Genomic DNA, 12,383 nt, shown 5'->3' with positions numbered 1-12,383 from the left:
TTGGACTAGCGACACTGATGATTTCGTAAAAATAGGCAGGCAGGCAGTCTAGCAGTGACCAACAGTGCTACCTGTGACTAACCAGCCGCAGACCCGCGCCTGCGGTGGCCGGGAGTCAACACTTGGACCCCGACGTCTAGAGCATCTCCTGCGTGAATAGGACTAAGTTCTTTGCCTTGATTAGCTCCTTTGCTTGACAGCTTCGCAGGAGACGACAGCTTTTCACTCCCTCGCCCTTCGGACCAGAGCAGAAGTGAGGGCCCCGCCTCACACAGATAAAGAGGTGCGCACGCGCGGGGCAGACATACAAATTATATGATAATGTCATGTACTAATTACGATACAGCCATCAACATCGAAATTCGGCATATGAATAAGTATGTAAGCTCTCTTTTTATAATTGTCTAATTAGCCTAAAAATGTAAACTTTGTAAAAATGTCCATATGAAGTGAAAGAAGAGGCGTGCAAGTTTAGATAATTTTAAAGTTATTGTTACATGACAACTTCATCAGCATTATGCTTTAGACCAAAAGAGCGCGATAGTTGGCCTATTTAAACAGATCTCATTCCGTCTATTTGTTACTAATTTAACATTTAAGACCTTTATACAATTTCCGACTGCAAGTATTGAATGGAATATCCCTTGTGTATGAAAAACTTCCTCTTGTTGCAGGCCTGTTAAACAGATTCACGTATATAGCCTTAATAAGGATAATAAAAACAACAATGAATTCCTAAAATATTTATTTTAATATACGAAGTTTTATTTAACATTCCTCCACGTATGGTACCCTAATGAATTTATGTAAAATTAAAGTCTATAAACATCTCAAGGAGAGAGGTAGGTCATACAATATTCTTAAAAGCACGAAATACGAAGCTATTATATGTGGTTGGAATTCCAAAACACTCATACAATTGTCCAAATATGAATACAAATGAAACATTTCAGTATTCTCACTACTACATTTTGATATCATCTATAATAATACATAGTAATTCACATTAATGCATGGATACAAATATACAGTTTAATATGTTAATAGACATTTAAACGACGGTTATTGGAATATAACAACGATAGAAAGTTCAAGTATAGAATCAAAAAAATCATACTAAACATAAAATTCATAATGGATTGTGTATAACTAAATAATGAAATTAACAACGAAATATAACGTTCTTTTTCGGATATACAAAACTGTAAAAAAAATTGTAAATAGATCAACAATTTGTTTTAATTACCGTAAGTATTAAATTAAAAATTATTATTAATAGATATTATTTTATGTATAATTATTATACGTTGCTTAAACCTGACAATAATATTATATTTGCAGAAATACAAATTTTAGCGGCAGCTTGCCACGAGTATCATATTACGCGAAATGTTCAAAAGTTCTTTAAGACTCCTCCCTCGCTACACATGAAATTACACTAAATTACCGATTAGTCATTATATTTGCCCATTTATATTTTTAATCACGATTTCTAAGTATTGAATATGTATTAAACGGATTATCTCCGATGGAAATGAATACAAGAAAGACGTCAGTGTGGTAGTATCGATACTTATTAGAAATCGGTTAAATATTATGAACGCATTCACAGAAATGGAAAGATGACTTTGTAAACGGTAGAATGGATGTGTAACGACGATGTGCAGGTAGCGCACTTTTGACGGTGCGTGGGAGAAGCCGTGGCGTCCCGCTAGCGACGCGCACCAAATTCCACCGCATCATCGTCGGTGATATCTCCGTGCCGCCACAGGCTCAGGCGCGAGCTCTTGGCGTGCTCCTGGGCGGCACGGTACTCAGCCACCAGCCCGGCCAGGCGGTGGTCGCGCAGCGACTCCATCAGCACGAGTCCCTCCTTGATCAGGTTCTATACGAAAATAAATATACCATTAGTTTTCTTATAACTCATTAATATTTCTTATATTACGGACTATAAATACCCTGGTAAAATCGTAAATGAAAAATAAAATCATCATTCTCTGTCAAACCATTTGGAATGAACACTTGTTTGCCAACATTAAAAAAAAATGATATTTGTTACCTTGCCAACGTCGACGTTGGTGTTAGGATCAACAAGGGTAACACCTTGAGGAGAGCCACGAGTCTCAACGTTAAGAAGCAGTTTCCTGTTAAGCGTGTCGGCCGAGAAGACTGCAACGGCCTCAGATCGGTCATCAGGATCCGATGGGAACTTAACGCAGCATAGCACATACTCGTTGGCATATGGCGGCTCAATCTCTGTACCGGCAGGTAAAGCCGCCAATCTGGCGGTGCTCAGCACCTACGCAAAAGAAACAGTAAATATAAAATATTGACTTCTTAACCACACACCATACACACAGGGACACCTAAGCCTACCTCGCGGTTTCCGTAATCAATGTAGAACACATGAGCCAGTTTATCTTCAGTTATCTTCTCCACCTTAGCCCTGTACCATTGATCATCCAATGTGAACCGAGCTGCACAAATGTTGCCCCGCCTTGGCATGTAAGCTCCACCTAGTGGAGGATTTGACTTAAATTCCTGATGAATTTTTTCCATCAGACTTTCAAGTCGACTGCCCATGTCAATGTTTTGAGCATAGAAGTTGCCCTCCGGTGTAACTTCAGTAATGATCACCTTATCATATTTGACAGTGCGGTCTTGTATGGGGGCATTCCTTTCTTTTTCAGCCTCCTTTTCAACCTCTACGAAATCTTTCCATAAGCCCAAACGATTCTTGCTAGCATTTTCTTCAGCATTCTTAATCTGTCTGGCGAATTCTGAGGATTCGGCAGTGTGGTGCATTGTTGCTAGTCCATTCTCAACAAGAGCCACCGACAAGTTCTCATTCTCCACCCACAGCCATCCAATGAAATTGCCAGCTTTGTCCATCTCCTCGATGGTGACAACTACGTCGCGTTGCAAGCACTTTTCCTTGGTGAACTGTAAGGCTTCTTCTCCAAATGGCTCAGCGTTTTGCATTCCACCGGCACCCCCGACGGCTGGGCGAGAGCCCCTAGGGCAGTTGATGCCAGCAAGTAAGAATGTAACCAGGACCGACTCCTTCGGTATGTATATGCGCATGCGAGATCCACTGGCAACAAATTCAACAGTTGCCTCAGTCTTCTGTGCACGCTTAAGGAAGGGGAAGAACTTCTTAGCTTTGGCAGAGTCGCCACTCGTATCCTGGATGCGGTGAGTGGGTATGTCCTTCTTGGCATGAACACCAATGCCAGCTTTCTGAGCTTTAAGTTCTGCTTCCAGGAGTTTGTCGTAGTGAGAGCTTCTCTGGTCATTATCGTTCCTGTATCTCACGACAGTAGCATAGCCCTTGGACACGAGTGCTTCCGCCAAATTTCTAAAGCCATAAAAATGTCATTAATATTTCAGTTGTATAAATAATATATTATTATTGGTTAAGACATTTCAGATACTCACACTCCCCCTGAAATGACAGTGCAGCAACTCTTCTCTGGAAAGTTATCTTTAGCGGGCTGAATGTAATCAACAGTGACATTGACTTTCTTGCCCACTACTTTCTTCCTGAGGAATTCGCGAGCTTCATACATCCACGGAATGTCATAAAGGGGTTTAAATCCTTTAGGGCGTGGTGAGTTCTTACCCTCCTCATCTGGACTGTTCCTGTATTTAAAATAAAATCATTAGCCCAAACCCTTAAATATAATCAAACCTTAAAATCTTAGCCTCATATTTTTTTAATTGAGAGCACTTACTTTTCGCGCGGTGGTCTAATGCTAGCCAAGAATATTTTCTTCTGGGTGTTGTTAGGCATCTTCACAACAAGTGCGTCTCCATTTACCACTTCCATGACAGATGCAGTAAATTCTTTGTCTTTAGCAGCAATGATAGGGGCATTGCTGGTGTAGTTTGTCCAAATGCGGAGCCTGGCGTCCTTAGCCTGCTTTTCAGCAGCCCTCAGAGTGCTGGCACCTACATGAAATAGCTTTTGTGAGTATGTTATGTAATACTTAAAGTCATGATAAAGCAAGGTTCAGGCCTACTGTTAAGTTATAAAAATACCTTAAACAAAATTTACATGGGACTTAAAGTTTATGGCAAATCAATTAAAACATCAACTCAATACTAAATACAACCAATATTCGTGTTTGTTGGTGTAGTGTCATGACGGTATTTGGCAATAAGCAATCTATGTTAGTGCCAAGTATTCTATTCATGACCATTGAAGAAAATTAATTTAGTTATATTTGATGATTTTAAATTCATGTAGTAACCAAAGTTCACGAAATTAAGTATTTTTAAATATTCATAGTCCTCACTACAAAATTTACATTATGGTGTTAAACATTAATGGGCAGAAGCCTTATTCCTACAAATAATATGTAACAATGAACTAACCCTGCTTCATAACAGCAAGAGACCAATCAACGCATCTGGCGAAACCCTGTCTCAAGAGAGCTTCCGCGATGTTTCCTTGTGGGTGTAAAATAGTCCCTACAAAGTTGTTATTATTGACAGATTCCAAAACCACCTCCACATCCTTCTGGAGCAGCTTGGACTCGAGGAAGAAGCGAGCTTCTTCAGCGTAGGGTTCAGATTCGCCGTCTTGTCTGACTGAAGGGCACTAGGGAAAGTAAAATGAAATTTGTAATCACAAAATGCTTGTAATCAATGTCCTCAGCAAGTCAAGTCATAAATAGCATTTTTATAATCCCTCGTTAATTTCACTTACTCTAATACCAGACAGCATGAGCGTGATCTGATAGAACTCCGGCAGCAGGCAAAGCCGGACAGTAGAACCATCGCGCACATACTCAATGATGGCTTTGATTGGCAGATTGTTGAATTTGTTGACAAACTGCTTTGGGCTCTCAACACTCCATTTGATGTCTCGAACATGATCCTGTATACCGCATTATGATTTTTTTTTAATAGCCCACAATTTGATGACATGAAATTAATAAACAGATAGCTGATCTATGTAATGCTGCTGGGTCAAGTGCTGCCTAGACTGAAAACACAGTGCGTTTCGTTCTTTGCCACAATGCAAATCTATAAATTGTAACACTCCAAGTCTATCCTGGGAGTAAAGAGAAGAAAGGTTATCCAAGTACACAAATAAGTGTAAATTTATCATACACATCTGTTATTCTCTTGCTTAGGAAAATCACAGGTAAGACAGACATTAGCATAAGAGAAACTCGCAACTCTATATTTTATTCCTAGGCCTTGAATTACAAACACCTAAGGGGATTTTTGCATTCATTTTCTTTGTTAGTATTGTTTGTTTTCTTTTGTTAACTTATCTATTTACATTAAAAAGGTTCTTTGTGTTTACAATGTTGAACATAAGGGCAGACCGCAGTTGCTAATCAAAAATGGTATTGTGATTTCATCTCATAAATTATCTTTACCAAGCACTGACCTAACTAGAAATATATAGCAAGGCTACTGTATTATTAGCATTGAACATCTAGTGCAGATAAAATATTAATTGAGTAGCACTGTGCTGTTATTTTAACTGAACTATATAGATAATGATAGACAATTAAATAAGATCAAGATCAATCTCATTCCTCATTTCAAATAAATAATGTAGCTCAAAAGCAACTAAATATAAATTACCTGCAGATCGCTTCCCCAGATACCTTTTCCTTGTGATTTCGCTACATCTTCAATCTCAACAAGTCTCTTCAGCTGGGGTATGTTTCTGCCACCATCTCTAACTTTAGCTAATCCCTCAGCGAGAAGAGCTTCAGTCAAGTTTTCGTCTTTAGTGGGGTCCTTTCCAGCCCACACACTACCATACTCCCTGGTTGCTGAGTTAGGAGGTTTCTCAGCTGTAAAAATTACCTCTCTGCCTACTAACTTCCTGAGGAATTCGCGAGCCTCCCAAGCGTACGGCTCATCCTTGGTTTCAGTATCACTGTCAAGGTAAAACTGTATTTAGCAATTGTACAATAATATGTTTTTGTGTAAGTGGAAAAAATCTTAAATAAATATTCAATAACGCGAAGCACTTTATGGTTGCATTAATATTGGCAATTAATAAGACATTTGTCGCTTTGCAGGTTACAATAACTTAAAGCACTTTTTGTATTCAAACACAACATCAATAGCATAGCAAAAATACCTACTTGAAGAACTTCATGCGCGTCCTATATTAGGCATGAAAGATAAAATGAACAATGTTATATATAACTTTAAGTAGATTATCATACATATAGAAAATTAACAACAGGTTAATCATAAAGTAGACTAAGAAATTTTAATTCCCGTTACTGTGATAATGCACTCAAGTTATTGTGATGGCTTACACATGTGTAGCACAAGTGTCTGCTATGTACTAGCAAATGATTCTATGGTCTCCTGTACTGATATTAATTGAATATTATCTTTTAATGAGCAAGTAGCATACATGTTATATTTCAAATATAAGACTACAGATATTACTTTAAATAAATGAGTTGAGTTTTTTTTCTAAACAATTAATGTAAATGATCTTTGGCCCCAGGTTGATGGTCCTTACACCAAATGTAATCCTGGTTGTTTCAAGTTTAAGTTGGTTTTGATAAAGCGAGCAGATTGTTAAGATTTCTTAGAAGTGAAAGGGCAGCTTCGCCAAAAGATAAATGTGTAATTTTAGGTGATGTACAACAATAGCTGATGGAATGTGTCAAGTGAAATGTCAAAGGAGGATGGTTAAGAGCTTCTGTGAGTATACTTCTTGGATTTCAGTGATATTTAAAGTATTTAAGCGTAATTAAGATCAGAGAGGAGTTTTGTTCTTTATGATCTAGCACTATTGAATGTTACTGTAGTGTGTAAATGTAAGTGTTTGCATAATGGACTAACATGTAGTCTTTTATAAATAAAGCGAAAAGACGCTAAATCTAAATATGTATGTGTTTTAAAGCAAAATCAAGTTGAATAAATTCTTAAAATCATGTGCAAAATATTTCATTTATATTTTACTAGTGAGTACTCAAAAGCTGTAAGCTATACTGTTTCTGATATGACCGCTTAAATGATTAGCATCAGCAAATTGCTTCCTTGAAACAAATATAGTGCCAGCTAAAACCCCTGCAGTTGCTGTGATTTGCATAAAAGATACCCCCAAAGACATCTTCTATGCTGTTTCTTTTATTTCATAGGTATCTTTAAGATAAGACTTAAATGAAGTCTTAATAGCAGATGCATGTAATTATTTTTATCAAGGTTGGATGATTGTAGAAATGATGGAGCAATTGATACCCACTTAAAACAATTTATGTGTACCCGAGCCATCAATGCGATTGTCATTTAAGTGAATCTTTAACTATAGCACTCATAACTTACATCAAATATTGGTGAATCTAGTTGTTGTGTTCATGATCCTGGAATATTCCCTGCTAAACCCAATGTAAGTGCGGAAACTAGATTTGTAAGCGGTTAGTATCAAGCTATGTTGCATTAGGTGTAGATAAGACTTCAGTAGATTCGGTTTAGCCACTAAATTCTTTTAATTTTTATAGCATAAGCTGTAATAAGAACGTATCCTAGGTTTAACATTTTGACTACCAATCGTGTAAGTGTGCCATAACTTAATGTGTTCATGAATTGACTACCTGACAGACTTTTATCACTTGTGACACAAAATGTAATAGAATATGTTGTTGTCTTTAAGCATAGTTTGTATAGATAGTTACTTAGCTGGAATTCATCCCATTTATGTTACATGAACATATTTTTCATTGATTTATACATGAAATCATGTAAACAACCTGTAGTTTTGAGGTTTCGCAAACATACTACCAGTTACACCACAGGAGCACCAAGCACCATTCAATGTAACTTACTACATATTACCATGTACCATCAATATTGATTTTGACAGTAACATATGTTATGCTTTAACTATTCTATATCAAGAATGTATTCCTTTAAATCGATGTGGCAGTCAAAAAGTTATTGCAGGACCTCTTACCTACATGTAGTTTGCCGCTGGCAGAAGCTTTTATATTACAATGATAATTGGTAACTGCCATATGTTGAAGTAATTGATGGAATCTGTGTTTAGCAGCACCATATTGAAGCTACCAAATTTAGACATGTTACATTAATTAGTATACAATGTTATAATAATGTAATAATTTAATCAATTGAAGCCATATTGCAAGAATTACAAGTGAAGCTTTATTTTGTCCGAGCTTAGCAGCTTAAGTAAAGCTTTATGAATTTGCTTTGATACTTAACAAGACAACTTTAATTACCATGGATTGTGTTATTGAATATCTATATTAAAGGAATTGATCCTCATTATGACTGTATTCGCTATTGCATTAATCAATAAAGTTCAATATATATATATATAGCCATAGATGAAATATGAGACATTATTATTTGATTATGGCATATGAATTGTATTGAAACATTAGAACTGTGTTTACAAGGTAAATATATTGCCTTGTAACATAGACCACTGTAATTCAGCTGAATTAAATTGATCCATTGTTAAAATGAGACTTTTACTTAAATGCATGTTATTGTTGGTGTTTCACATTGAAATAGTTCATTTCAATGATTAAAAGTTATTACTTTAATGTTAACCAAAGTAATAATCAATAAGAACTAGGGCGCAACACTCACTTGTTGGCAGTCCTCTGGCGCGCTAGTTTAGGCGCGGTGATTCCAGAAAGAGCGATTATTTTCTCTGGAGGCGGCCCGCCCTGTGGCTGTCTTCTTATCACAATCGTATCTCCCGATAGTACCTGATTCGCACAAATAGGTATATTTTGTAGTGCGCAAGTTCATACATAAATATATCTACCGACGTGCACTTCTAGCGACCATTTTAAGAACCAGTTGGCACAAAAAGGATGAGTTACAGTTATCGATCCAATCCAATATTCTAAACAAATCAAAGGAAACAAACAAGAATCAGACTGTTTGGTATTTCTACACATCTTAGGGTCAATGTGGTGCCAACGGGGCAAATTATGCTAGATCGGCACGAGGCATCTTGGCTTACGAGCAAAGGAGAATTAAAAAAACATATTTGTTGTATTACCTGCTTCACTATACCAATTTTGTAAGCAGGCGCCGGTGCTGGAGCACTCATTTTGGATATATTTCTGTAGTTAATTTCCGGCAAAAGAAGATTTTATAAAATTACTGGTGATTGAACAACTAACAAGACTGGGCGAAACGTGGCGGTGGCGCGCAGCTAGTGTTTCCACATTTGAGGAGTGTAAAATTTATAGATTAAATTGATACTTTCTCTAGAATACACGGTCTGATATTCTCAACACTGCTCGGTAGTAAATCGACTAAATGATTATTGATCCGAAGAAATTGAGTTTTGAACTTTAAAATTTACTATTAATTTATAATGTAGAGCAAAAATAACATATTATAAATTATATATAGTATTTAGATGAGTTAAACTGAGGATAATAGTTTGCACAACGGCTTGATTAACATTAATAAAGATTTGTATTAAGCAAACAAAATTCCTTAAAGATGTTTTTCTACATTTACCTATCTGAAGACAGCCATATTATATAATTTAGGTAGTAGGTAAGCTTGGGAGGGCTAAAAATAATACAATATTGCGAAAAAGGCTATAAAAGAATACCAAAGAAATTAAAGAGTAAACCATGAAAATATGATATAAAGTTACTTAATTTAACTTGGATTTTAAATAAAATCGATTAATTACAATGTTTTAATCATTTTAGTATTTTTATTCTGCTTTATTGTTAAATAAATTATTTTTAAATAATCGTAAAATGGAACTCATATGGTCGAACTTAACGAGAATAACTCCTTTGGCAAATCTACGAGTAATCGACTTGATGATAGTGTTGCACACTAAAAATCACCTAAATCGATATAAAGGTAGATTTGACGCCACATAATAAAAAAATATGCACACGTGATACAACGTGGAACGTGTAATCTCGTCGTTTTATTTAGGTTTACCATAAACCATTCACTCCCTATATTAATTAACGTAGTACCTTTCCTTTTTTTAAATCAAAGTATTTTGATCAAGGGCTATTTTATCAAAATTGAATAATTTGAATTATGTTCATGGTTCCCAGAGCATTATATTTGATAAAAGCCGGTTGATCAATTGATGGAATTTTAGGCATTGTTGATCAAAACAAAAAATACAGATGAAATCATGTACAAATATTAGGAGGACTCATTAAATAATAAGAATTTAGTTTCTTCATACATATTGTCATGTTATATTTTTCGCGGACTTTGAAATATGTAGGTACAAAGTTCATTATATTATGTTGTAAAATAAAAACAAGAAGAATAAAAGTCAGGCCATTCATCCATTAATTATGGAGAAAGCTACCAATCACAGATAAGTATGAATGAAAAGTATTATGAAAGCCTGAAAAAAGCACGTATGGGTGAGCGGAAGGGAGTGTCAAGTTTTTAGTAAAGCCCAGCCACGCGTTAACTGCTTCTGATAATCCTACTGGCCTGGCACGCATTGGCCTAAATCGGGCCCCACTGAGCTTTGTAATAAGTATAATAAATATGGCCTTATCCAGAGGTTCTCAAATAGGGGTCCGAAAGTGTGGGAAATGGTTACGCTACTTTCTTCCTGACACAGTATGCGAAGTGCAGTTAGATCAAATTTGCTGATTCCTGCCACTGACACTGGTGAAACGATGAGGCTTAAATAAAATTAATTTGCTTCTGAACCGACAATGACCCGTAAGGAAATCGACTACACGATTATCAACCTCCATCCAGCCGCTCAACATTGGACGGAAGAATCTGGCAAAACAGCCCTTACACTAAGTTACGGTGACTTTAAAAGTCGTAAAGTGATATCTCTGTTGTTCCCGTTTATTAAACAGTTATTTCATTTTAAAGTCACAATTGCTATGGACACCTATAATATGTATGATATGATTTTTAAAATAAGTGGAAGTTACAACCTATCGAACAATTTACAAATTTATAGTAGGTAATTATAGCACGTATAGTAGTTACACTTAGAAAAAAGTCGATGCACCATAATCATCTTAGATTTACGAGACATATATGTATAGTATTTATAAAGTACATAATTACTAAAAATAGGCAACAAAAAAACTTTTCCACCGAAAAAGTTACGTACTGCAAGATTGCTGTATACAATAAATGTAATCAATTTATGCAGGATATTTCTAGCCCAAAAACAAATGACTAGAAACGCGATTTGGTGCCTTAAATAATAAATGATTATTTAATTTTATTTACAGTGAGTACTCACCTTCGGTTTAGTGTAATGTTGTAGATGTTTCTGCAGTTGGATCTCTTTGAATCGGAATCGAATCTATTATGAAGTTACTATTCTCTTAAAGCAACTATATGTATAATCTCCTAATCTACTTATATACTTAGGCATGGAATTCAACCGATATTAGGTATCTATTTTAAAATTTACGACGTTTCGGTACTTTGTGAACAGCGAAAGTAAAATTTTCTATCAAATTATGGCAGATTTAATTCAGATTTAAAGTACAAATTTCAAGGCGTAGATAATATTCTGTGCTTTAGGACGAAATCGGAGTCAACGACCTGCTGTGACCTGTCATTTGTTCCTTGAAAGTAAGTAACATCTTGCACACTACTTTTACAAACTTTACTTCTTGAAATAATGAAGAAATCAATTACAAAACCATTACTTTTTTAGCAATTAAGTATTTTTAATTGATTTCTATTTTTCAGTGAAAACAACATTAATGAGTAAGCTCATATATTTTTTTACACACAGTAGAGTTTTTAACGGAATACTGCTCTTCTATAATTCGGATACGTTTACTTGTGTTTAAAAGTAAGAATGCTAAGTTGGCCCCTACAGAGATAAATATGTTACTATATTAAAAAAAAACTAGGTGGCAGATTGAAGGCAGGCAGGTAAACATATAAAAAGTGATTTAAAATTAATTTGGATAATAGATGGTAGGTTTATTTAATAGGCGTAAATGTTGCTAAGCAGAAATGCGAGAGCTGATTATCAAACTACCTGGGCCCCACTTCCACTATTTACAATGGCCGATGAATAATTAATGGAAATTAGATTAAATTTGACACTAAATATTGTTATCTATGGGTGCGGTTGCGAAAGCGAAAGGCGTATCATCATAGCGCGAAGTAGCCTCTCTCATTCACAATGGTAGTTCTTAAACTCTGTTTTTGACAAGCCAGTCAGATAATATTGTGAAACACGCGATTCAAGAATGCGTGATAGACAAAAAAAAAATATGATGTTATTATATCTAGTTTTATAAATTACTAGCTGACCCAGCAAACGTTGTTTTGCCGAATATTTTTTTTTTCTAGTTGTATATATGTATTTTTAATGCTTCATTATAAAAAAAGTAAAAACAAAAAAATACGTCCAAAAAAAA

General features: G+C 35.6%; 1 protein-coding gene across 1 annotated transcript; it reads right to left on the bottom strand.

The window, feature by feature from the left end:
- Positions 1–1,285: 1,285 nt before the first annotated feature.
- On the bottom strand, positions 1,286–9,203 carry LOC113498757 (staphylococcal nuclease domain-containing protein 1). Its single transcript, XM_026878934.1, has 10 exons — positions 9,029–9,203; positions 8,608–8,729; positions 5,605–5,905; positions 4,712–4,882; positions 4,378–4,603; positions 3,735–3,951; positions 3,439–3,642; positions 2,377–3,358; positions 2,060–2,299; positions 1,286–1,885 (listed from the first exon to the last, which is right to left on the bottom strand). The coding sequence occupies exons 1-10, from the start codon at positions 9,077–9,079 to the stop codon at positions 1,712–1,714; spliced, it is 2,688 nt and encodes an 895-aa protein (XP_026734735.1). The 5' UTR covers positions 9,080–9,203; the 3' UTR covers positions 1,286–1,711.
- Between the last annotated feature and the right edge of the window lie 3,180 nt (positions 9,204–12,383).

The sequence above is a fragment of the Trichoplusia ni genome, chromosome 1, assembly GCF_003590095.1.
Source record: "Trichoplusia ni isolate ovarian cell line Hi5 chromosome 1, tn1, whole genome shotgun sequence".
Taxonomy (NCBI): domain Eukaryota; kingdom Metazoa; phylum Arthropoda; class Insecta; order Lepidoptera; family Noctuidae; genus Trichoplusia; species Trichoplusia ni.
The sequence above is the reverse complement of the archived record's forward strand: the minus strand, read 5'-3'. Positions and strand labels throughout refer to the sequence as shown.